Here is a 27806-nt window from a genome sequence, read left to right as displayed (position 1 = left end):
ATACATAAGATACACTGAGACTGCTGTATATATCAGGGATACACTGAGACTGCTGTATATACAACACATAGGATATACTGAGACTTCTATATACATCACATAACATACACTGAGACTGCTGAATATATATTTACATCACATAGGATACACCGAGACTGCTGTATACATCACATACGATATGATAGGATACATTGACAATTATATATATACATCATATTTAGATTGTGAGCCCCATTGGAGACTGCGATGATAATGTGTGCAAAAGTGTAAAGCGCTGCGGAATATGTTAGCGCTATATAAAAATAAAGATTATTATCACATAGGATACACTAAGACTGCTGTATATAAATCACATAGGATACCCTGAGACTTCTATGTATATCATATAAGATACCCTGAGACTGCTGAATATACACCACATAAAATACCCTAAGACTACTATATTTCTCCTATGCCTCATTGGGGGACACAGGACCATGGGTGTTATGCTGCTGCCACTAGGAGGACACTAAGTAAACACAGAAAGAATAGCTCCTCCCCTGCAGTATACACCCTCCTGCTGGCTCTCAGTGAACCAGTTCTTGCTTAGTGTCTGTAGGAGGCACTTGGGTCTGCTTTCAGACCCCACCATTTTTATTTTAGCTTTTTTATTTTTTATTCTATTTTTCCTTAACGGAGCGAATGGGGGCGACGGATCCTTTCTAGGTTCCGATCTCCCCCGAACCATCAACAGGCAAGTACGTGGAGCGTCCCTCCCGTATCCTTTCCTGCAACGTTGGATGCCAGCCCTGAGTTCACCTTACAGGCGACGGTTCCTTCGTGTTCCGATCTCCCCCCTCCATAGCAGGCGACCACATGGAGTAGCCCTCCATCTACCTCTCCTGGAGCCAGGTGCATAGCCGGACATGATATATATGGCATCCGTGCAGCCCCCCTCTGCATCACCACTGATATAGCGGATGACGCATGGCGGCAGAAGCTCTCCACCCCCTCCCTGACTATGGCGACGGTGGATTGAGCACCAGCCCACCGCATCTACCGTGAGTACACTGCGGAGGCCGAGGCGCTGGGGGGTCCTGGTCCCCGGGGTATGGGAGGTCCGCACCTTAAGCCTGTGTCCGTGGGTGGTCCGTAGTGCGGCAACCCCACGAAGGAGTGCAGCTAATATTGGCGGTAATAGCGGTCGCGGCGCTGCAGGCCGCAACCACAGAGAAGTTAAAAAAAAAAAAAATTCCCTCAATACAGGCTGGAGTTTTAGCCACGCTCACCGGCAGTTAGCCCCGCCCACTTTTCCTGGCACTTCTCGTTCCCTGTGATGAGCTCCCACTTCCTGGTCTCGTCGGCCATTTTGGGACACCCACAGCCCTGATGCTGCAGCACTGCTCCAGTGTTTCCTATCACAGCCCTCAGGACTAGCGTTTTTCTCTGCCTACACTGCGGACCTGCCCTGGGGACTCAATACAGAGGACCTGGGTAAGCTGCAGAAGCATAGCTTAACCCTTCCCCTGCTATTAAGCGCTTTCCTCCAGGCTTTACTATGTCTCAACCAAAGCCTCACAAAAAGTCTGGGAAAACCCACACTGTATTTTTCGCTGCATGTACCTCTTGTAAGGTATCATTGCCCCGGGGTCACAATACTGCATTATGCACAGCTTGTGAACCGGTGACGGCTCAGAAACCACCTGTTGCTGATACTGAGTGGGCTACCTCCCTTTCCCGGTCTATGGCATCCCTGGCGAAAGCGTTAGACTCGTTCTGAAACCCTTCCTCTAACCAGGGCACTAATACGGACGACGCTTCCGATGGTCAGAACCTCTCGTACTCCAGGGGTCGTACCTTGCCAAGGAGTTCTCACTCTTCCAGGAAAAGGACTCATGCCATATCCCCAGACCATCACCGGTTTTCGGGTTCTGAGAGCTCCATTTCTCGCTCCCCTTCCATTGGGGCTAGTAGAGAACCTGTTTCAGAGGACGATTCTGACATGTCCCTAGATCAGGAATTTCATCACGATCAGGAGACTCTAGACTCTCTAATTGAGTCAGTGAATAAGGCTTTGAGACTTGAGGAGGAACCCTTATCTAAAACAGATCATGCCGTGTCCTTTAAGAGGACCAAACGAGCTCACAGAGTGTTCGCCACTCATCCCGAGTTTAAGCAAATTGTTGAATCTCACAGGATCCATCCAGATAAACGATTCACATGGCAGAAGCCCATGGAGTCCAAATATCCCTTTACCCAGGATCTAAGAAAAGATTATTATTATTATTATTATTTATTGTTATAGCGCCATTTATTCCATGGCGCTTTACATGTGAGGAGGGGTATACATAATAAAAACAAGTACAATAATCTTAAACAATACAAGTCATAACTGGTGCAGGAGGAGTGAGGACCCTGCCCCCGAAGGCTCACAATCTACAAGGGATGGGTGATTGGTCACAATCTCCCCCAGTAGATCCTCCGGTATCGCGCCTGGCTACAAAATCTGTTTATCCTCCTCGGAGGGTGCCTATTAAAAATCCAACCGATCGTCAGATCGACAATTGGCGCGTTCAGCTTTTGAAGCCTCAGCGGCCGCACTCTTTCCATCTTTTGCCGCTGCATGGGTGGCTAAGGCTATGACCCACTGGACTGAGGTCTTGTCTTCAGCAGTACTGGATACCAATCTTCCCCCCGAGATAGCAGACCTCGCTACTCAGATAGCCAGAGCTGGAGAGTGACCGCATCCCTGGATGCCGCTGACTGCGCTTCTCAAGCAGCAGCCAATGCCATCACCACCCGGAGGTCCTTATGGCTCAGGGACTGGCATGCGGATTCTACTTCTAAAAAGTCATTGACTTCTCTCCCATATCAGAGCAGTCGCCTTTTTGGCGAAAAGCTCGACCAGTTAATTTCTGATGCCACTGGAGGGAAGAGTAAAATTTCTTCCACAACAAAGACCCTCTCGGCCCTTTCGGAACCCGCAACCACAGGCTCGGTCCCTATTTTTTCGTTACAACTCAAACTGGTCCTCTACTTCCACATCTCCCGGTTCCAGCCGGACACAACGTGGAGACAGAGGTGCACAGGCCTCTTTTAAGCCTTCCCCTTCATGGAGAGGCAGGCCAAGGCAGCCGGGATCCAGAGGCGCCAGAACGGGCAGACCTTCCACACAATGACTCACTGCGGTATCCAGGGGACACCCTCAAAGTAGGCGGCCGCCTGCTTCCTTCAGTGCCGCGTGGCTCTCGGTCGTTCACGACAAGTGGGTCTGCGGTCTAGTGTCCTCCGGATACAAGATAGATCTCTTATCTCGTCCTCCAAACCGTTTTTTCCTGTCTTCCTCTCCCAGGGCAAAAGCATCAGAGTTTTTCAAAGCTATAAGCTCTCTGAGAAAAGACAGAGTTATTATTCCGGTCCCTCAAAACGAAAGGTTTCAAGGTTTTTATTCAAACCTCTTCGTTGTTCCAAAGAAGGACTTTACAGTACGGCCCATACTGGACCTAAAACTGCTGAACAAGTTCGTCAGGGTGCGACGGTTCCGGATGGAATCGCTTCGTTCTGTCATCGCCTCCATGGAAAAAGGTGAGTTCCTGGCGTCTATAGACATCCAGGACGCATACCTCCACATTCCTATTTTACCTTCTCACCAAAGGGTTCTTTGCTTCGCAGTTCAGGAAGATCACTTCCAATTCATTGCTCTGCCCTTCGGCCTCGCCACTGCTCCCAGGGTATTCACCAAGGTCATGGCGGCTGCCGTGGCCATACTCCACACCCGATGAATGGTGGCGCTCCCTTATTTAGACGATATCCTCATCAAAGGCCCCTCTTTCCGCTCCTGCAAGGAAGCCGTGGCCATCACAATAGATACCTTTTCTCGCCTGGGTTGGAAGATAAACTTCAAAAAATCTTCACCAGTACTGGCTCAGCTAATTTCCTTTCTAGGAATGATACTCGACTCGTCCCGGGGGTTGTTTCTTCTTCCCCCGGAAAAGATCTCAGTCTTACAGCGAGAAGCTCAGAAACTCTCTCAGTCTCGCTCTCACTCTCTGCGCTTCAGTAGTCCTCGGCAGGATGGTAGCAGCTATAGAGGCGGTTCCATTTGCCCAACTACACCTCCGTCCCCTACTGCATGCCCTCCTGGCTGTTTGGGACAGGAACCTGTTCTCCCTAGACCGTCGGTTCCTCCTTCCCCAGCGAGTCAGACAGTCTCTCAGGTGGTGGACATTGAAATCCTCTCTGAATCAAGGGAAGTCTTTTCTTCCAGTACACTGGCTGGTTGTGACAACAGACGCCAGTCTTCTAGGCTGGGGAGCGGTGTTCCTTCATCACACTGCTCAGGGCCGCTGGTCCTCCCAGGAATCACGCATTCCAATCAACATCTTGGAAATCCGGGCGATCAGGCTGGCACTTCTCCAGTTCCATCCCTTCCTAGCAGGTCGCCCAATCAGGATTCAGTCTGACAACACCACTGCAGTGGCATACATCAACCGCCAAGGGGGAACCCGCAGCAGGGCGGCCATGACAGAGGTAGGCCACATTCTCCGATGGGCCGAGGAAAACCGCTCAATGATCTCTGCGGTTCACATCTCGGGAGTGGACAATTGGGAGGCAGACTTCCTCAGTCGGCAATGCCTCGGCTCTGGGGAGTGGTCTCTCCATCTGGAGATTTTCCACCAGATCTGCTGTCGTTGGGGATCCCCGGACGTGGATCTGATGGCCTCACGGCTGAACTCCAAGGTTCCCGACTTCATGGCTCGGTCCCACGATCCGGGGCAGACGCTCTTGTACTCACGTGGCATCATTTTCGGCTTCCGTACATATTTCCTCCGCTTCCTCTCCTGCCGAGAGTCATCAAGAAAATAAGAGCGGAGAGGGTACCGGTAATCCTGATTGTGCCAGATTGGCTGCGCCGGGCGTGGTACGCGGAACTACTTCAACTAGTTGCCGACGTTCCCTGGCGATTACCGATTCGCGCAGATCTGCTATCTCATGCCCCTTTTACCACCAGAACTCAGAGGCCCTGTGTTTGACGGCATGGTCGTTGAGTCCTGGGTCCTAACCCAGGCAGGTTTCTCTCCAGAAGTCATAGCTACCATGATCAGCGCTAGAAAGCCTACGTCTATGCGTATCTATCATCGCACTTGGAAGACTTTCTTTTCTTGGTGTAGTGACCGAGGACGTTCTCCTCTACATTTTTCCATCCTTTCCATTCTCGAGTTTTTACAAACTGGTTTGGACTTGGGTCTCGCCCTTAGTTCTTTCCAGGGGCAGATCTCAGCCCTGTCCTCTTCCAACGCAGGATTGCCAACAGATTACAGGTCAAGACGTTTATTCAGGGAGTCTCCCATTGGGCGCCCCCCTATAGGATGCCGTTGGAACCATGGGATCTTAATCTGGTCCTCGGAGTTTTGCAACAGGCTCCTTTCGAATCTCTACAGGAGGTTTCCCTGTCTCTTCTTTCATGGAAAGTTGCTTTTCTAGTTGCGGTCACCTCTATTAGACGAGTCTCTGAGCTGGCGGCTCTGTCCTATCAAGTTCCGTTCCTGAATTTTCATCAGGATAAGGTGGTTTTGAGGACATCTCCCTCTTTTCTACCGAAAGTTGTATCCTCTTTTCATCTCAATGAGGAGATTGTCTTACCGTCAATTTGTCCGGCACCAGTCCATCGCATCGAGAAGGCCCTTCACACACTGGAGTTAGTGAGAGCTCTTAGGAGATACATCTCGCGGACAGTGTCTTTCCGCAGGTCAGATGCCCTATTCGTGCTCCCGGAAGGACCGAGGAAAGGGTTTCCCGCTTCCAAGGCGACAACAAACAAATGGATTCATTCGGCTATTCAAGAGTCCTACCGAGTCAGAGGTCTTCCTGTCCCAGCAGGGATTAAGGCTCACTCCACTCGGTCAGTGGGTGCGTCTTGGGCCATCTGGCACCAAGCTTCGGCAGCACAAGTTTGTAAGGCTGTGACTTGGTCCAGCCTGCATACCTTTACAAAACATTACCATATTCACTCTCAGGCCTCGGCAGATGCGACCGTCGGCAGACGAATTTTGCAGGCGGCTGTGCCGCATCTGTAACTTGTGGGTACAAGCAGCAATTGCAGTTAATTGTTTCCCACCCAGGGACTGCTTTAGGACGTCCCATGGTCCTGTGTTCCCCAATGAGGTGTAGGAGAAAAGGAGATTTTTGTGTACTCACCGTAAAATCCTTTTCTCCGAGCCAATCATTGGGGGACACAGCACCCACCCTGTTAGCCTATGGCTTTGGGGGGTTTTTTTGAGTTAACTTGGTTTTGGCATAGTTCATCCTTGTTAAATATTAAGCTCCTACTGCTTTGTTACCGAACTGGTTCACTGAGAGCCAGCAGGAGGGTGTATACTGCAGGGGAGGAGCTATTCTTTCTGTGTTTACTTAGTGTACACCTAGTGGCAGCAGCATAACACCCATGGCCCTGTGTCCCCCAATGATTGGCTCGGAGAAAAGGATTTTACGGTGAGTACACAAAAATCTCCTTATTCATCACATAGGATACACTGAGACTAATGTATATTCATCACATAGGATACACTGAGACTACTGTATATTCATGACAAAGGATACACTGAGACTGCTGTATATGCATCACATGGGACACACTGAGACTTGTATATACGTATATACATCACATAGGACACATTAGGACATAAGGTACACTGAGACTGCTGTATATATATTTACATCACATAAGATACACTGAGACTGCTGTATATATATTTACATCACATAGGATACTCTGATACTGCTGTATACATCACATTCGATACACTGACACTACTGTTTATAAATCATAGGAAACTCTGAGACTTTTTATAAGGATCACATAACATACACTGAGACTGCTATATACACATCACATAGGATACATTGAGACTGCTGTATATATTACTCAGGAGACATTAAAACTGTTGTTTATACATCACATAGGATACACAGAGACTTCTGCATATACATCACATAGGATAAACTGGGACTGCTGTATACACATATAGGAGACACTGAGACCGCTGTATAAACGTCATATAAGTGACACTGAGACTGCAAAGGCATCATGGGAAATGTAGTATTTATTAGAGAGGAACAAGCAATGAACATGTCACGCAACCCAGAAATGTTAGCTGTGTTCTTGGACAGATATTTATTTTGCATTTTAGTCCCGGACAGAAGATAAGATTGAACGATTTAAAAAAGCCGTGGAGTATTATTCAGTCGCTACCAAGCTGCGCCCCCCTCAGCTCAGTCCTTCTCCTTTCATTGGTGAGTATGTCGGGAGTCAAGGGTGTTTTCAGTACTTATCGCAGGGTCAGACTGCTGAGCTCCTGCTTTCCTTAGTTGCAGGATATGGACCTAATCAGTTTGGCGTTCCTCCTCTACCACACAACCAAATGGGCGGAGTACATATGGGCAAACCAATGGTGAGCGTTTCCTCCCTGCACGTCATCTGCTCGTGTTTTATATAACATAACATACTGTGATTTGTTGTTAAAGGGGTTGTCCATTATTTGAGAAGGCGCTCTTTACTGTATGCCGAATGCCCCTTATTACTTGTGGATATTTATGAAAAATATCATTTATAATTGATTTCCGCCAACCTGAAGAATCATTCTTAATCAGATCAGCACCGAGCCATTTTCTGCCGTTTCCTGACCAGTCCCATATTATTTTTTTTTCGTACTTGTGCTTATAAGAGCTCTAAACATATTTTTTTATTCAGATACTCAAATAATTTTGGGCTTTTTTGGGGGATACCTGGGGAAAATATATGGAAAAAAACCTTTGTTTTTTTTTCACATTATTAGAAATGTCTTTTCATTTGTGTTCCTCCTTTACCTAACAATTATTTTATTATTTATCGGACATGTGTTTTTTTGTTTGTTTTTTTTATTTCCCTCTTTTTTATTGTTTCATAAAAAAGACCTTTAAGGGGGCATTTCAGCATTTAGATCAATTTATTTTTATCACTGATATTCCCTGTAACTGGTATCAGAACATCAGAGCTGATGTGGGTCTGCTAGGACCTTGTAGTTCCTGCTTTCTCTCGGCATCTGATGATCTCATGATCGCTGGATCCTGAGGAGGAAGCACTTTAAGCCCTTGTAAAATGTATTTGTTTAGCACTGTGTGTAAAGCAATCAGAAAGACAGACATGGTAATAAACCATCTCTGCCTTCTCTATGGGGAGTCCGGCTGTGACTTGACAGCTTTTCCTGCAGCTGCTTACTCTGCAGTGACATTTTAGAACGTCACTGCAGAGTAAAATGTGGACTATCAGTCTAAGTAAACAAACAGAGGAACACATATAGCTATGGGAATACAACATGTTCAATATAAATATTCACTATAAGTATATATCCCATAGCAACTATAATAAACTATTGAAGACCCACTGAAATCAAATTGAGAGCCACCACAGAGAATTTAGTGAACAAAGGTCCGAAAGAATATTAGATTGCAACAAATATATTTATTAATACAGAAAGTGAATTGACAGAGGACATGGCTAAAAAGTGACAGGCAATGCCACACATACATACAAAGGCGGTAATAGACAACATGATACCCCTGGAGTAATAATTGAGTATAGACATATAACTGCCCAAATACATCGTATCAGCACAAAAAAATCACATACCTAGTGGTACACAGCAGGGGCACACGCAGTCTCCCGTCCTCCCCGACGCACGTTTCGGGGGCATGTGGCAATGAGCGCTGGTGAACATTTATAATTCCCTAATCCGGAAGTGTGCGCCGGCCAATGAGCACCACGCCGCCCACCCCTCAGCGTCGCCCTGACCGCCGACGCAAGATCACATGGGGCCCCATGTGATCAACGCATCAGATTGTGGGCGGAGTCAGCGGGTAGGGCAGGATGCAGTCAGATGACCAACGCACTCCGGCGGCCATCTTAATTATGGGCAAACAGCCCGAAATTCATATACATACAAATGGGGGTATATAGGGAGGATAATTGATTATAAGAGACGCATAACCAATGTACAGATATAATAAATAAATAAGGCATATCATGATACATAAATATAAGTATGGGCAACTAGATTCAGAATAAGTACAGAATAATATGTATCAAATGGAAAATTACAGTCACCAACTAGTATAAACATTATACATATCAAATATTTTGATGCCCAATTAATGTAAATCCATACAAATAGATGCCCCATACATAAATTCATACTGCAACATTAGAAAAAATGAACGCCAATAAAGCCAATATATATATATATATATAGAACATCAATATCACAAACCCCCTATACATAACCCATATGAACAGGCCACATAGACATATGATGTTATAACAGTTCTGTGACTTGAAAATCTTCTCTTCCCAACGTACTCATCACATCCAATAAAGGCAACAAGTGTCACTAGAATACAGATATATAAAATACAATTAAAAACGAATAAAATGAAACAACATATATGTGGAAAAGACCGCACAGATTGGTACACATCACCCAGGGGACTCCAGAAAAGGGGAAAATGACAAACACTCATTTAGGCCACAGGGGTGTACCGTATTCAGAGTCCAAATCCACCTTGTCTCCAGTCTCGCCAAACGCTTAGATAACCCACCACCTCTGATGTTAATTTTCAACGCATCGATACCACGTATCCTTAACAGAGTACTGTCACAATTGTGAAAATTTTTAAAATGCTGTGGTATCGTCTTGAGGGTGGAAGCGTCCATGTGGCCAGCCGCCGCCTGAATACCCAATACGTGTTCCCTAGTGCGGACCTTCAGTTGGCGTGTTGTCAGTCCAACATAGATGAGGCCGCAAGGTCACGTAGCATAATATATCACATACCTAGTAGTGCATGTGATACGTTGGCGAATTTCAAAAGACCTTGTGCTGTCAGAATTAGTAAAACTATTGCACTGATCAATATTGGGACAGGCGACACATCTGCCACATGGAACGCAACCACCTCTCATTCTAAAATTATCCAGGAAGGTGGGCACAAGTCGTTCAGGGTAATGGCTGGAGACAAGGTGGTCCCTCAAATTTTTGGCGCATCTAAAAGACATAGAGGGTTTAGATGGAATACATTTCTTTAAAATAGGGTCAACCCTAAGAATCGGCCATGCCTGCTCCAGAATAGAGTGAACCCTATCGGACTGGGAGCTGTAAGTAGTGACAAACCTCACTTTGTCATCCATCTTAGATTTTCTTTTAGACTCAGTGTTATATAGCAAATCATGTCTTGAGGCATGCCTTGCTCGATGGTAAGCAGCCTTAACCATCCTACGACTATAGCCACGTGCTATAAAACGCTGCCTTAATTCATCTGCCCTGAACTCGAAGTCACTATCATAGGAACAAATCCGACGGAGACGAAGGAATTGTCCCACCGGCACTGAGCGAATCATATGTCTGGGATGTCCAGACGAAGCGTAGAGTAAGGTATTAGTTGATGTCTCCTTCCTAAAAATATCAGTCTGCAAAGCACCGGAATGATCCCGCCTGATAGTGACATCTAAGGCTACGTTCACATTTGCGTTGTGCGCCGCAGCGTCGGCGCCGCAGCGCACAACGCAAACAAAAACGCAGCAAAACGCATGCACAACGCTGCGTTTTGCGCCACATGCGTCCTTTTTTTAATTGAATTTGGACGCAGCAAAAATGCAACTTGCTGCGTCCTCTGCGCCCGGACGCGGGCGCCGCAGCGACGCAAAACGCAAGTGCGACGCATGTCCATGCGCCCCCATGTTAAATACAGGGGCGCATGACGCATGCGGCGCCCGCCGCTAATGTGAACGTAGCCTTAGAAGTCCAGGGATTCACCACTATGACAGAAAGTTAGATGTATGTTAAGGTCATTCTTGTTCAAAGTACAGTTTAGTTGCCCGAGGTCGATGGGCATGCCTTGCCAGATGAAGAAGATATCGTCAATATACCGTGTCCAGAATGGGACACGGTCCATCAACCCCTGTTCATCGGACAAGAAGAGGTCCCTCTCCCAGAGCCCCCAGGAAGAGGCCAGCATAGGCAGGCGCAAAGGCTGCCCCCATGGCGGTCCCCTGGAGCTGTAGGTAGAAAGACCCCTTGAACACAAAAAAATTGTGAGTGGCCGGCGCACACTTCCGGATTAGGGAATTATAAATGTTCACCAGCGCTCATTGCCACATGCCCCCTGAGGAAGGAAGGAGAACTTCCGAAACGCACGTCGGGGAGGGTGGGAGACTGCGTGTGCCCCTGCTGTGTACCCCTGCTGTGTACCACTAGGTATGTGATTTTTTGTGCTGATACGATGTATTTGGGCAGTTATATGTCTATACTCAATTATTACTCCAGGGGTATCATGTTGTCTATTACCGCCTTTGTAGGTATGTGTGGCATTGCCTGTCACTTTTTAGCCATGTCCTCTGTCAATTGACTTTCTGTATTAATAAATATATTTGTTGCAATCTAATATTCTTTCGGACCTTTGTTCACTGAATTCTCTGTGGTGGCTATCAGTCTAAGTAGTTAAGATAATAAATAAAATTTGTTTTCTTTTGTAGTTTGGACACCACCAGATGCATCCAAAGCTGCAGTATCAGCACCATCCGTTTCCTCCGGGCCCCAATTCTGGGTTTGTGTTTCCTCCTCACCACATGGGCGACTTGTCTCACTTCCACGATGACAACCTGCTAAAAAGTGGCCCGTTTTCTGGCTGGTCCCTGCCGTACGACACGACAGCTTCCAAGTTCCCCAATTCCTTATCTTTGAAGCCTTGCACTTCATCAGGCCAGGAATCGTCCCCCTCCTCTTCTTCTGATGAAGACCAAAACGGCGCCGCATCCAAGTAAGTCACCACTGTCGGGGGACGTGCATCTTTCATGGTCAACCTCACGTATGGGAATTTTGCGTTAAGCTTTTTATTTTTCCTTTGTGCAGTCATGTGACAGATACTCGTCAGCATAAGACGAACTGGGAGGAATCCTCTGGTGACAAGCTCTCACAAAACTGGGGCCATCAGGCAGGAGGTGGAGAGACTGGCCAGAACATGGGGCACAACGAGATTCCATCATTGCTGTCCATGGCTACAAGGAACCACATGGACATCACCACCCCACCTCTACCTCCAGTGGCCCCCGAAGTCTTACGGGTGGCCGAACATAGACATCGCCGTGGTCTTATGTATCCATACATTTACCATGTGCTTACTAAGGTAAGACATACAAAAGGGGTGCTCTTACATTCGTCCATTCCTACACCCAACAGCCTCCACAACGTTATTGCGGGCTGCAGCTGGGGACATAATAAAACCCCCATCACTGCCATATTTGTGCTTAGCTTGAGATTTACTGAAATATTACAATATATAGTACAAGTGATGAAACAATTATAAGGCTAAAGCCCCCTAAGAGGACTAAAAAGCTTTGTCAGGGGGTCAGGCTACAGTAATCTCCTTCTTCTGATGTCTTTTATTCCCTCACCCCATAGGGCGAGATAAAACTGCCTGTTTGCATAGAGGACGAGTGCAATCCTGACCTTCCACCTGCGGCCATCCTCTTCCGCCCAGCTCGCCAGTATGTGTACGGAGTCCTTTTCAGCCTTGCTGAGACCCAGAGGCGCCTGGAGCGACTCGCCATGCGCCGTCGCCTGCCTGTGGACGGTGAGCCATTAACCTGCCTGTTTTTTATGGCCGTTTTCTATGTTCTGGCTTTGTGTCCTGACGTGGATGGGGTTTCTCCACTTTTACCAACATTTAATAGGCTAATTAAATGATAGCTCAGGGAATAAACCAGCGGCGCTGTATGACACTTGTTTACTTCCGGTCTCTGATCATTTTCCGCGTGCTCTACACAAATCCTTTGTTCTGCTAAGCTGCCTTATCTAATCTTCCTAAGGATATTTCTGCCTGCTGTTTGTGCCGTTTGCTGTCCACCCGTCACTGGATATTCAATCAGGGGTGACTATAGTTTAAAGGATTGTGTTGACCATAAAAGCATCCGGGCCTCTGTGGTGCAGTCCCGGGTGGCTGTAGAAGTGGCTTCAAAGTGACAGTATAAGGACCCCAGCATATTTGGCATCTATAGGTGCAGCCTACATGAGGTGCTTGGTACTCACATTCAGTTCATTTTCCAGCCTGACGCATGTATCCACTAGATAGGAAATAAAGTGCTATGTTATTGGGGGTCTCCAATGCCTCCCAGCCTCTGGGTCATGGCTAGTAGTTTGAATGGAGGGCTATTCAAGCAATGCACCCTGCTACTCCATTCAAAGTTTATCGCTTTAACAGAAACAGCCAAAAACTCAGTAGTATATAGGCGATACCCCTTTAAAGGGTTATGCCCATCTTCATGTATGGGTATTATCAGGTACAACTTGTAAATAAAAGAGCTTTTGCAATTGAGTGCTTATTAAAAATTTGAGCCTTTCTTTAGATATTAGACCAACAAGATAATGAGCATATACAGTATGTATACCATTGAGTGTTATAGACACATCTAACGTAAATAATAGCACCAAAAAAACAAAAACAAATGGCGCATCAATGTCTCAACTAAAACAATGCCTTTATTATTGAATCCAAATATATATAAAAAAAAATGTATCTAAAAAACCAGAGTAACGCAATGGAGGACCATACATGCATCAAGTAATACAATGAGGTATACAAAGTATTTTACAAAGGCTTTTTAAGTGCCAGGTGCATATATGCATTCTATATATGGCATATAATGCAGACTTTATAAGTACATCCAGTAGAATACATACATGCACCTGGCACTTTACAAGCCTTTGTAAGATGCCTTGTATACCTCATTGTATTACTTGATGCATGCATGGTCCTCCATTGCGTTACTCTGCTATTTTAGATTTTAGATATATTTTTTATATATATTTAGGTTCAGTAGCAAAGGAATTGTTTTAGTTGTGACATTAATGCGCCATTTTTTATTTGTGGCGGTATTTTACTTTAGATATTAACACTTTTCTTTTGTCGACCTCTTGTTGCCTTGGAGACCGACCACTGTTGCCAGACAGCAAAACATGTGCCATGCTTACAAGCTCTTTTCTATTTAACTTGTAAGCAGTGTTTTGAAGCTGGAGCGCGATGTTACCTCCCAATCCCTTGCAGTGCTTTCTTTACAAGATAGCAGCGGTGGTCGGTTTCCCAGACAACGAGCTGTAAACAACACAGAAGTGTTAATATCTCAAGAACTGCTACATATTTTAATAAGAAGTAAATTGCTAAAATGCTTATATTTACGAGCTATATCCAGGAATATATCTATCTATGAAGGTGGGAATAACTCTTTAAGTGCAGGACTGCAAAACAAACAGCAACGCCGCAACACAGGACCTAGAAAAGGTGCAACCCAACCGGACCCCTGGATTGTATGCTGCGTTTTGAAGCTATTAGCTATGTATGCTGTGAAAGTGAATCATCCACATGAGTGAAAGGCTGATATAAAGGCAGAAAATGGCAGGATGCACGTACATGTCGCGAATTATATGCTGTTTTTTTTTCTCCCTAGTTCCACCAGTGATCATCAAGGAATGGTCCGCCTATAAAGGAAAGTCTCCTCAAACACCAGAGCTGGTGTCAGCGTTGACCTTTAGAGAATGGACCTGTCCTAATTTGAAGAAATTATGGCTGGGCAAAGCTGTAGAAGACAAGAACCGCAGGATGCGAGCTTTCTTGGCGTGCATGAAGTCGGATACCCCCAGCATGCTAAATCCAGCCAACGTGCCCACCCATCTCCTCCTGATGTGCTGTGTGCTGCGGTGAGGAGTGGGGGTCTTCTGATTGCCTAGTGTTGGAGCAGTCGGTGGTCTGCTGGACATGCAGGAGTCACAGCCTCTTTTTGCTCACAGGTACATGATGCAGTGGCCCGGAGGACGGATATTACTGAGGCATGAGCTGGACGCCTTCTTAGCCCAAGCCGTATCTTCTCAGCTTTATGAACCCGACCAACTCCAAGAGCTGAAGGTAAGAGACGGATGGGAAATCCTAATAAAAGTGCACGTCTTTAGGTTTAGAAATAATTAGCTGGTGTTGATTCACTGAGCAGATTGAAAAGCTGGATGCCCGTGGAGTGCAGCTGGCAGCTCTTTTCATGAGTGGGGTGGACACTGCACTTTTTGCCAATGACGCCTGCGGCCAGCCCGTACCCTGGGAGCATTGCTGCCCTTGGATTTACTTTGACGGGAAGCTTTTCCAGAGCAAGCTAATCCGAGCCGGCCGCGAGAAAGTCCCGTTAATCGAACTGTGCGACGGCCAGGTAAGTAGTCGTATTTCCTTGCTTCTTGGATTGGCACAGTCAGGTGGCGTCATCATGGCTTTGATCCGATAATTGCCTTCTGCAGGCAGAGCAGGCAGCCAAAGTGGAGAAGATGAGACAGAGCATCTTAGAGGGGATCAATCTTAATCGCCAACCTCCTCCACCACTTCTTCCACCGCCACCATTCATGCCGCCTATGATGCCACCGTTTTACCCCGTGCCGCTGTACCCTAGAGCCATGGGTTCTATGCCACCACCTCCGCCTGGAAGAAATAGAGGCTTTTCTGGTGAGTATTTGATACCTTTTAGCACAAAGTCCCCTGTATTTTTTTTGTTCGTAACTTTTTTTTTCTCCAATGCAGGAGTTCATCCTATTCCTCCACAAGGAGGCAAGCTGGAAATCGCGGGCATGGTGGTAGGTCAGTGGGCTGGCAGCAAACCCTCCCGAGGCCGGGGAGCTTTCGGCATGCAAGTGGTCTCTGTTGGAGGTCCAGGAAAAGGGTGAGTGTACAATCACTTTCTCACTTGTGATCTATAGTTTCCACTATTATGGTCACTTTGGTTTTTTTTTGTTTCTGTTTTCAGACGTGGAAGAGATAACAACTCTGTTAATAAAGTGACAAAAAACAACAAAAAAGTGAACAAACAGGTAAGAATTGACAGCACGGACGAGCTATAGAGGGCGCGTATCTGCCGCTGTAACGTATCAGAGGTGGGGTGTACCTGCAGTGCAGGACTGCAACTTGCAGACATAATCGGAATATTCTTCAGAGGTAAAGGAGTTTACCTATTTCGGAAAACCCCTCTTTCCCCGGGCTGCAGTCTGTTTTTAACCCCTTTCTGCCAGCTGACGGAATAGTACGTCAGCTGGCCGATCCCCAGCTTTGAGGTGGGCTCCGGTGGTGAGCCCACCTCAAAGCCGCGACATGTCAGCTGTTTTGTACAGCTGACATGTGTGCGCAATGAGCGCGAGCGGAATCGCGATCCGCCCGGGCCCATTAACTAGTTAAATGCCGCCGTCAAGCGCTGACAGCGGCATTTAACTAGCGCTCCCGGCCGCGCGGATCGGGGGTCATCAGCGCATTGCCATAACAACCAGAGGTCTCCTTGAGACCTCTATGGTTGTTGATGGCCGATTGCTTTGAGCGCCACCCTGTGGTCGGCGTTCACAGCACACCTGCATTTCAGCTACATAGAGGTGATCTGTATTTCACCTCTATGTAGCAGGGGCGATCGAGTTGTGCATGCTTCTAGCCTCCTATGGAGGCTATTGAAGCATGCCAAAATTTAAAAAAAAAAGTGTTTAAAAATATTAAAAAAAATAAAAAATATTTAAAAGTTCAAATCACCCCCTTTTCGCCCCAATCAAAATAAAACAAAAAAAAAATCAAACACACATATTTGGTATCGCCGCTTTCAGAATCGCCCGATCTATCAATAAAAACAAAGGATTAACCTGACCGCTAAATGGCGTAGCGAGAAAAAAAAATCAAAACGCCAAAATTACATTTTTTTGGTCGCCGCGACATTGAATTAAAATGCAAAACGGGCGATCAAAAGAACGTATCTACACCAAAATGGTATCATTAAAAACACCAGCTTGGCACGCAAAAAATAAGCCCTGACCTGACCCCAGATCACGGAAATTGGAGATGCTACGGGTATCGGAAAATCGCGCAATTTTTTTTTAGCAAACTTTGGAATTTTTTTTCACCACTTAGATAAAAAATAACCTACTCATGTTAGGTGTCTATGAACTCGTAATGACCTGGAGAATCATAATGGCAGGTTAGTTTTATCATTTGGTGAACCTAGCAAAAAAGCTGAACAAAAAACAAGTGTGAGATTGCACTTTTTCCCGTTTTCTGTTACACGGCATGGTAAAACTAATGGTATTGTTCAAAAGTACATCTCGTCCCGCAAAAAATAAGCTCTCACATGGCCATATTGACGGAAAAATAAAAAAGTTATGGCTCTGGAAAGGAGGGGAGCGAAAAACGGAAAAAGCTTCGGGGGTGAAGGGGTTAATCTTTATGCACCTCCTCGGGTCCATCACTGATTTTCCGCCGGTGTCTCATCATTTACAGCACTGACTTCACTGCAGCCAATCACTATGCTCAACGGCTCTGCCAAAAATCTTCTTAGAGCCACTGATTGGCTGCAGATTATGACAGACACTGTTAGCAGCAGCAAAGTTTTGGACCCAGGGAGCACACTTTGGCAGCTGAGCATGTTTTTTTTTTTTTTTTAAATCGGAAAATACCTTTATTATGATTTTTTGGCCAAGGGAAATTAATGGTATTTTCAGACCTCCTCTTCTTACCTATAACATCAAGTATGGACGCCACGGAATAGATGATGGGAGGCTTCCCTCGCTGTTAACGATGTCTCTTAGGGGGGTCTCAGCATCCCAGGAGGTCAGCCCATCATCATAAAGCTATTGTATATTATGATGGATGCCAGTGAGCACAGAGACCCCATATATATATTATATTTGTGTCCGAGGAGGAAACTTCTCATCCTGCCTTTAGGGTCACCCGTTTTTATTTTACCCTAGGGATCGACCGACAGTCGTAGCCCGTCCCACGTGAATGGGACCAGCGGAAACACAGTCACCGAGGAAGAATCCAGCCCTCAAACCGTAGCATGTGCCTTACCCCGGGAATGCAGCGAGCCTTGCAGCAATGGCAACACCTCTCACTACACAGGAATGACCAGCGAAGGCGGCGATAACTGCCGCGACGAAAAGTTGGGTCCAACAGCCCTCCAGAAGGAGGAGTGAGCAGAGCAGGAAAATACAGGGCAACCCGGCGGAGGAGGAGAGTGTCTTAGGGAGGTACAGAGACACCAACACCCAAAAACAAAAAAAAATACTGCAATATAATTGCAAGTGATCCCTCTGAACACATTGTTAACCAAAATCTTCTATGGTGCTCTGATTGTCGCGTGCTGTCCGCATCCATTATTTTCACATCTCTGAAATATGCCGAATCCGTGCCATCCCGTTTCCTGACACAAGTAATCGGACTTTAAAAAAAAAAAAAATTGGTCCAGAAGCAATGAGTCATGGCTGACGGATATTGCAATGCTGCTAGTTGTTCCTGGCCATAGAAGGAATGAGTTGCAATATAGAAATAAAAATAAATAAATAAATGAGGCGTCACGAGTGACAGAAACGGCACAGATTACTACTCTGAAGAAGCACAGCTAAGTTTCCAGAAAATAACAAAATCTGTACTGACCGATTCTCAGTATTAAGCAGGGAAACCTGCACCTCCCTCCAGACACTCGCCTCCTCCCGAATCCTCCTGCCAGACGACCCAATCCTGTAGATAAATGTGGGACTTTTTGTCAGAATTTTATTAATATTATTTTTTATATGTACATATATATATAAAAATAATTATATATATATATAAATATGGCCTTTGTACAAAGGGGACATTCAGGAAAGAGGACTGTCATGGGCAGATTTTTCCTGCCTTCTAATAAGGTCAAGCCTGTGTTTTCTGCTGGAGTTGGTTTCCTTGCACCGCCTCCTCCCATTTCTTTCGTACGTTCGGAGTGATTTCAGGCGCCCGCTTCTCCGCCGGAGCCGTCTCGGTTTGCCGTCAGCAGCCTCTAATATTCACCGTCATTTGTTAGCCGGCCCTAACGAGCGATACACCGAGGAGCGCTCTGAAACCGCCGGTGTTTTCTGCACTCAAACGTTAGAAGGGAACGGGGTAGAGATGGCCACTGAGTGACACTCTCAATTTTCTGGTGGCAAGCGGTATAACCCCTGGCCAGCAGAGACGCTCACACACATCGCTTGACATCACAAAAAAAAAGGTTAAACCTCAAGTTTTTGGTGAAGATGTACTGTGAATGATTGTATGTGCATACCGTGGTGCGCGTGCCGCGGATCTGCGCCGAGTACGCATCCAGGACTTGTCTGACAAGGCTCACTGTGTATATTGTGAATATGCAGACGTTTGTGCACAGACTTTATGTACAGAGAGAGGCAGAGACAGATCTATTTATGTAACCTATAAATATATATTTAGTTAAAAAAAAGCCACATTTGCATCCTAAGCAGGCCCAGTATTCCTCGAGAAGCTGCCGCTGCTGGGGGGAGGGTTTGTGGCCTTCTGACCTGTACTCCGGACGTGTAACTCACAAGATCGGGAGAGGGACGATCTCGCCCTCGTGTCCAACGTTGGCGCCCACCTCTCCAAAACTTAACGAAAAATGAGATTTTTTTTTTCCTTTTACAAAAAAAATGCCCTAAACTACTTTTTTCTCTTGTTTGAGGGGGGATTGCAGCCTGTTGCTCTGCACCCTGAAATGTAGGAAACAAACCCAATTATTATTATTTTTTTTTTACTTTTTCCCATGTTTTCAGTTATCTCTGTGGTTTCTCTTGAGCTCAGACTGCTTTCTAAAGAGATTTGGTTTTCTTTCTCCCCCTTCCCTACCCCGCTTCCATTGTAAATTTGGTTTTCATGTATCTATCCATTTTCTGAGGGCTGTGGTCGAATAAGCCTCTGCTCCATCCTTCGAGGTTGGACGTTTAGCGCTCTATTACTTCTTAAAATCCTTGATCAGCTTTTACCGTAACCCCCACCTCTTAAATATGGGGGGTACCACCTAGTTTTTTTGCCATATAGATGAATTTCATTGACATCCTACCTCTTACCCGTGTGTCATGAAGAGGTAGTGATTTTACACTTTGCTACATACCATACTTATATCCACAGTACTTAGGGACATTTTCTTTAAAAGATCTCCGTACCCAATTGCACCCAAAAAACAACTTCTCAAAGTAACCAAAGGGGGGCTTTGTTAGCCTCCACAGTGATTAATCAGCAATGAGAACCTTTTAATGAAGACGGGCTCGGGTGTTGAAATTTTGACCTTTATCATCCCGACCGATCGTCGGCCTGATCCCACCCAAATCGTCAGGTTTGGCCAACTTTTAATAGGGCTATAGTGTAGCTATCATTTTATAAACCTGTGGACACGTTTGTGGGGGTTCCAGTGCTGAGACCAAAACAAAAAGGAGAGGAGGAATAGATAAGTTTCCTTCCACCGCGCCCTCGGCTCTCCAAGGAGCACTGCGACCAGCTGACCTATTGTTCTAGCGTTCTCAGTAGGGATCTCCGCACCCAGATCTCCACCAACAGAAAGTTTTTAACATGTCAAAAGTTTTCTAAAACTTTTGCGTACTCTTTTCAAAGAATTTGTTACTGTCACATGAATGCTTAATTGTGTCCATATTATGATCCCAGTTATGGGGAACTAATTATACGCCCCAATCTCCACTTCCAAGGGGGCTAATTTGTGTTCACCTTTTCAGCCATCATGGACCACTGTACAAATATCTCACTAGAATGTGTCCTGGTGATAAGTGATGAAATGATCTGTATTTTATGTCTTTTCTGACCCTCGATAGAGCAAAGCATTATATTTACCCACCCACCCAGAACAGCTGGTGTTTGGCAGAGTGACCCCAGTGGTTACCATACTTGTACTAGTCCGTGCCCCCTCTACGATAGTACTTTTTTTCCCCCTTCCGTCGACTGGAAGGGATTTCCACGTGTACTCGGCTGAGCTGAGCCGAATTATCCACTGTACAGTTGGTAGAAAGGTTTTGCAGTGTTGCGGTGCTGTAACCGGCCCTTTACATTGCATGTTTGTGGTTTTTGTTTTTTTTTATTTTCTAAACTCCAAACTTTTGACAAAAGAAGGGAGGTAACGTTACAACTGTCTCTTCAAACTTTAAAAAAAAGCAAAATACCATGCGGCGGCAGCATTAATTTCCCATTCTGCACCTTGCTGATGATAATTATGGGAGTCATGCCAGGCCGCTGTCTGACGTTGGCGTCCATTGATGCCCTGCTGCTCAGTCTTCTTGTATTATTTTAGGCATTGTTATGAAATATATTGTCCTGGGAGCACTCACCCCAGGAGTCGTGACGAAAACTCCTCTGATTACTTACTATGGCCTCCTAGATGACCACAGCGTATCGGAGGGCAAAATGTTCATAGAAGGGGGAACCTATCCTGATATTTCACAGGGAAGGGGAAAAAAAAACAGCTAGTTTCCCACCCAAAAGTGTCAACTTGTGAATTTTTTTTGTTTGTTTTTTAAGCCGTTATACTTTTTTTTCTTCGTATATTTCTTTTTACCGCATTTCACAATGTAAAACTAATTTTAATCACACATAAACATCCACTATTAATTTGCCGTATTTGATTTTTACCAATTTTTTTTTTTTTTTTATCATGTGTTGTACGCACATAACGTAGCCGGTGAGCGGCGATTTAAACCGGTTTTTATTGTTTTTTTTCCCCTTCTCACCGGGAGTTTTGTTGAAATGTTTCTCACTAACCGTAATCTCTCTTGATGTTGAATTAAAGTAACCGCTAATCTCATTTTATTAGATCACAAAAAAATTGTTTAAAGCTGCACTTTTCCTGATACCTTTCTGATGTTAAACTCGTATGTCTTCCACCACTGGCATTTTTTTGTCCTTCTTCTCACATTCTGCCTGCATCCAGGACGTGCGCAAGGACAACTCGGCATATACGAAAGATTTTTTTTTTATTATTTATTTTTTTATTATTTTATTTTACTTTTATTGTTTTTTATTATTATTATTATTATTTTGTATTTCTTTTTATTATTATTTTATTTTACTTTTATTTTTTTATCATTTTTTTCTTTCTTTTTTTTTTTTCTTTTTTTGTGCCGTTTGACTTCAGAAAGGTCATTTTGAGCAATTGCTGGCTTCAATCAATTAAGCGCACGTAACGTAGAATGGGTTAGTAGAAGATATTCATTCTGTTTTGCAATGTTCGGTTACCCGGCTAGGATATATATATTTTTTTATTTTTATTTCTTTTGGTGTTAAAGGGGGTAGGGTGGGTGGGCAGTTATTGTTGATGTAACACTGTTCTTTATTATATACATATTGCTCGATTTTGACTTATGGTAGAAACCCCTCTGTAATCTGTATGAATGGGTGACGGCTTTTGACCCGGAGCCCACCGAACCGGTAGGACGTTTTGGGAAGGGTAGCTGTGAGTGCATCATGCACAGTCTGACATGGAAAAAACAAGGCACATTCATGATACTTTACCTAACGCTACACAGCAGTTCGGTACTTTGACGTATATATATCTATCTATATATATATATATATATATATATATATATATATATATATATATATATATATATAAATATATATATATAAATATATATATATAAATATATATATATATTTATATTAACCAAAAAACCTCTCCCAGTATTCTGGGACCTTCACCACTTTTACATCACAACACGCCATAAATGAAGACTATATGCTTTTTTTTTTTCTCACTGCAGCACTTATTAAATATAACCGTTGCGGTAGTTTTCATAGTCCGAACATCCAAAGGTTTCAATCGTGTTGCGTGGGTGAAAGACTGCAATTCCACTCGGCACCGAAAACTTTTTTCTTTACATCCTTGTCATTTCCATTGTTGAGAAAGTCTCAAGGAGGGGCAGCCGGTTAAACCCATTCGCCTTTTATTTACTCATGTGTTTCTGATATATATATATTTTATGGCTCTATCACATCCTTGGAGGTGATTCTCACACCTACTGCTGAATTAATGGTGTCTTTTTCAGGAGTTTTTAATTTTTAGATGTTCTTGAAACAAAAACAACCTACAAGCAAACTAACATTTTCTTCTTGAGACTTGTAAGATGTGACAATTAAGAAAAATAAAAAAGTAAAATAAAAAAATCTCGTCCTCGCACCCGATTCCTTTTGGGTGTAGACTTTTGACCCATCTGTATCTGCCGCACATGTATTTGTGATAGTACGCTTCTTTTTTTAATTCCTGGTTTAGTGGTAACTTAATTGCGAATTTAATTATTTTATTTTTTTCAAGAAGAAACAGAACCTTTTGAAAGCAAATCTTGCTGACTTTCAAAGTGTAAGTATATCTATTTTGTAAGCCCCGCTCCCTGTTAAACCCGATTTTAATATAAACTTCCCGCTTTCTCTTCAGTTTTATTATTTTTTATTTTATTTTTTGGAGGTTTTTATTTTTTAGCTAGGTGAAACTTTCACTGCAATGAATCCTTGTTAGTAATTTCATGTTTTAACTGAATACTGTCTGTGTTTTAATTACAGTCACACACAAAAAAATATCTAAAAAAAACAAAAAAAAACCATGGCTTCTGGATTATATTTTCTCCCCCCACCTGTTAATAAACGCCCCACCCCCTCTTTTATGCTAGTCACCTGTTTAGTGGATGGGTAATGTGTAACTATCTCCCACCTCCCAAAAATCTTCCTGTCCTGTAATCCCTCGCCCCCCCAGCATCTCCATAGTTTATCAATGTAAGTTAGAGCGGCAAAACTCTTGAGAATGTATGCTGTTGTTGAGAAGGTGGTGAACTTATGATGCAGAATGTTTAGGAATGCTTCATGGAGGAGCTTGGTTTCCAGTTAGAAAGACTTACAATGCTTAATAAAGTCTATTCTTTTAGTAAAAATCTGTCTTGCTTTTTTTTTTTATTGCGCCAAAAGGAGGGATTTTTTGGCAGCTTTCACCTATGCCCATTTGTCAACAATTGCCCCGAGCATGCTATATTTTTCTGAAAATGCTTTCATGCACCCCTGATTGACCTCCAATGTAAGTGGCACTGGAAATAAAAAAGAGGATTTTAGGTACTTGACGTAAAATCTCTTACTCGTTGCCCAGCCTTGCTATGGAAGTTTCCGTAGCTCCTGTCCCAGGACAGGCTCCGCAGCCTTCCTAGCCCTTAATTTGCCTCTCAAAGTACCGCTAATGCTGGCGAAGAGGAAGAAGAACACTCAATCAGCATTATTCATTTTACTCTTCGCCACGACAGCACCTCAAATGAGAGAGAGGGATCCGCCCATAGGAACAGGAAACCTACAGAATAAAAGGAGGCAGTCCCCTCTCCTCCTCAGTTTAGATTTCCTGTTCCCATAGGAATCCGAGCTTACCTACAGATGAAGAGGATTCCTGGGCCATGCATCCGCCTGCGTAGTTCTGGGGGAACAGCAGGGGCTGCGGCGCCAGAAGCAGCGTCGGGGAGCCCCTGCTTGCAGCCTCCCCCCTCGTCTGGTTGGCGATCCATGGTCCGGGTCCTGGGTCGGTCCGCCCGTTTCCATGAGGGCGCGCGCGCTGCAGCAGCCGGCTTTCAATCCTCCGGCTGCACCATGGTAAGGAGAGCGGCGCTTCTAACCCGGAAGTAGCTGGAGCACTTCCGGGTTGGTCTGGGGAGGCAGGAGATTCGGCGCCAAATTTAAAAAGCAGCGTCGCTGTCGGACCGGTGTGTGTGAGTATGGCTTCACAGGCCGACGATGCACACCTGCCTGCAGCAGAACAGCGTTTTCCCAGCAAAGAGAGAAGCACCAGAAGCAGCACTAAGAGTGGTGGTCGCCCTCCAGAGAAGTGATCCACCGTCAGATAGAATGTCAAAGACCATTTACCTAAAGCTTCGCCTCCAGAACCGGTACCTTTCAGCTTCACTGGGTGAGTTTTAAAAGATCCTCTTCCTATATGCTGATATATGTTCCTCCTGTGTCCCTCTCCTTTTAGACTAAGAAACGGACACACAAGTCCAAGCATAAAGAATGCGCCCTATGTACACAACCTCTTCCGGATTATTATGCTAAAAGGTTATGCCCAGAGTGTATCACTCTAACCTTACATCAGGAAAATGTAATGACACCTGCAGATGTAAGAGCCATAATTCGGGAAGAGATGCAGGGTTTGGCGCACACAAGTAGCTCCAGTACCCGCCTACCAAGCAGGTCCCTGTCTCCAGTGGACTCAGATTCGGAGGATGTACATAGATCCTCGGACAATTCTAGATCCCAGTCAATTTCATCTGAAAACGAAGGGGGTCTTTGTCTATCAAGTAGTAGTATAGATAACCTAGTAAAATGTGTCAGAAGCACAATGGGGTGCCCAGACGAAAAAGGGAAAAAATCGGCACAAGACATCATGTTTGCACGGTTAGGACAGAAAAAACGAAGATCCTTCCCGGTAATATCCACTATTAAAGACGTAATTAAAAAAGAATGGGATAAGCAGAATACACGGGGGTTCTTGCCATCATCCTCTAAGAGACGCTATACCTTCAGTGACGAGGAACTGAATTCCTGGTCGAAAGTGCCTAAGGTTGATGCCGCAGTCGCTTCCACCTCTAAACAATCAGTCTTACCAGTAGAGGATTTGGGGGTCCTGACAGACCCTTTAGACCGTAAGGCAGAAGCCTTACTAAAAAGATCATGGGAAGCCAACACGGGGGCATTTAGGCCAGCTATTTCTAGTACATGCACCGCCAGGTCACTGCTTGTTTGGATGGAACAGCTGGAGGAACAAATTAGAGGAAGAACTTCGAGAGAATCAATTCTACCGAAAATCCCTCTAATGAAAGAAGCGATAGCATTCCTTGCAGATGCATCAGCGGATTCGCTACGCTTAGCAGCCAGGTCAGCCGGCCTAGTGAATACAGCCCGGCGAGCACTCTGGTTAAAAAACTGGAAGGGGGATGCACAGGCAAAAGCAAAACTGTGTGCGATCCCTTGCCAGGGTGAGTTTGTTTTTGGGAAAACATTGGATGAGCTCCTAAAGAAAGCAGGGGAAAGAAAGAAAGGGTTCCCTAATCAATCTCTTCCATCTTACAAGAGAGCCTTTAGAAGACGCCCCTTTACCAGAAACAGACCATTTGAAACTCAAAGGGAGCGCTGGGAGACAAAGGATCCAAAACAAAAAGGGTGCATTGTTGTTATGATCCCAGTGGTAGAGGATCTCTGATATTCCGGCAAGATAGCAAAAACATAAATACTGCTCTAGGGAGGTGGAAACTGGGCTAACCGCATACCTGATCCTAACACACACAACTAGAAGCAGCCGGTGAACGTGCCTACGTTGGTTCTAGACGTCTCGAGCCAGCCGGAGAACTGACTACCCCTAGAGGGAAAATAAGACCTCGCCTCCAGAGAAATTGAACCCCAAAGATATAGAAAGCCCCCAACAAATAATAACGGTGAGGCAAGAGGAAAACACAAACGTAGAGATGAACTAGATTCAACAAAGTGAGGCCCACTAGTCTAGATAGACAGAAAATAGATAGTGGACTATGCGGTCAGCAGAAAACCCTACAAAAACATCCACGCTGAACATTCAAGAACCCCCACACCGACTGACGGTGCGGAGGGAGAATATCAGCCCCCTAGAGCTTCCAGTGAGCCAGAAAATCAAATATTAAGCAAGCTGGACAAAGACACTGAAAAATGCAAATGATCCAAATTATACAAAACGGACTTAGCTTTTCTTGCATGAGACAGACTGAAAGGAATCCGGAGGAGACCATATAGGTCTGGATACAACGATGCCAGGCAAGAGACTGAGTCCGGAGGAGACTTAAATAGGGAACACCCGCTGCTTAACAACACAGCTGGAGCTCAGGCCTGCAACAAGACATGCCTAACACAATACCGTTAGTGACCACCAGAGGGAGCCCAGAAACACAGTTCACAACACATTGTTTAGCGGATCCTATAATGCCAGACGAAACAAGTACCGCTAATCATGAAGTGGGCGGCAGATTAAAATATTTCTTTCATAATTGGAAACGAGTAACATCTAGCCAATGGATACTTGACATTATGCAATTCGGTTTGGAATTGGATCGAATCCCTTGGGATTCTTTTATAGTAACATCACCAAAAGGTCGGGAGCAACAAAAGGCTCTTGAATCAGATATCCTATCTTTACTATCCATAAAAAGTCTTGATAGAAGTTCCCCAGGATCAAGAAGGGAAGGGGTTCTATTCCCCTTTATTTTTGATTAATAAACCGGATGGTTCCTTCAGAACTATCATAAATCTCAAAAAATTAAATTCTTTTTTGCATAACCATACTTTTAAGATGGAATCCATTGGTTCTATCATCAAACTTTTGTTCCCCAGGTGTGTGATGGCGGGGATAGACCTAAAAGATGCCTACTATCATCTTCCCATACATGCCAAACACCAGCGGTACCTAAGGATGGCGGTCAACCTGCCAGGACATGTTCGTTACTTCCAATACGTTGCAATGCCCTTTGGGCTATCTATGGCCCCCCGCATCTTTACAAAAGTAATACTAGAAGTGATGGCTTACCTACGCCAACAGGATACTCTAATAATACCCTACCTGGATGATTTTCTAGTAGTAGGAGATTCTATATCTCAATGTAAACATCGATTATCTAATACGATCTCGTCCCTACAGGAGTTAGGTTGGATCGTCAACTTCAAAAAATCCAGGCTGAATCCAGAGACCGTTCAGACATTTCTAGGAATCCAGCTAGACTCCGTGAGTCAGAAGTGCTTCCTCCCACAGTCAAAAAAATTGACTATACAATCAAAGGCGTCATGGGCAATAGAGAACCCAAACATGACACTAAGGAAAGCTATGTCTTTACTGGGATCATTATCTTCATGTATTCCAGCCGTGCCGTGGGCTCAATTTCATACCCGACCAT

General features: G+C 44.9%; 1 protein-coding gene across 2 annotated transcripts in view; it reads left to right on the top strand.

Annotated features, from left to right (window-relative positions):
* FAM120C (family with sequence similarity 120 member C) overlaps nt 1-18287 on the top strand; it is a 36426-nt gene extending 18139 nt beyond the window's left edge. The window contains exons 5-16 of one of the 2 annotated variants that reach the window (XM_077283912.1): nt 7170-7272; nt 7348-7430; nt 11543-11826; nt 11919-12192; nt 12468-12639; nt 14510-14759; nt 14850-14964; nt 15047-15256; nt 15342-15543; nt 15643-15757; nt 15842-15905; nt 17814-18287. In XM_077283912.1, coding sequence (XP_077140027.1) covers nt 7170-7272; nt 7348-7430; nt 11543-11826; nt 11919-12192; nt 12468-12639; nt 14510-14759; nt 14850-14964; nt 15047-15256; nt 15342-15543; nt 15643-15757; nt 15842-15905; nt 17814-18038 — 2097 coding nt within the window. In that variant the 3' untranslated portion in view covers nt 18039-18287. Of the gene's footprint in view, nt 1-7169; nt 7273-7347; nt 7431-11542; nt 11827-11918; nt 12193-12467; nt 12640-14509; nt 14760-14849; nt 14965-15046; nt 15257-15341; nt 15544-15618; nt 15758-15841; nt 15906-17813 lie in introns of both variants that reach the window. The other variant, XM_077283911.1, reaches the window with a different exon arrangement.
* The last annotated feature ends 9519 nt before the right edge of the window (nt 18288-27806 follow it).

The sequence above is a fragment of the Ranitomeya variabilis genome, chromosome 2, assembly GCF_051348905.1.
Source record: "Ranitomeya variabilis isolate aRanVar5 chromosome 2, aRanVar5.hap1, whole genome shotgun sequence".
Lineage (NCBI taxonomy): Eukaryota > Metazoa > Chordata > Amphibia > Anura > Dendrobatidae > Ranitomeya > Ranitomeya variabilis.
Note: the sequence above shows the minus strand (reverse complement) of the source record. Positions and strands in the feature narration are given on the sequence as shown.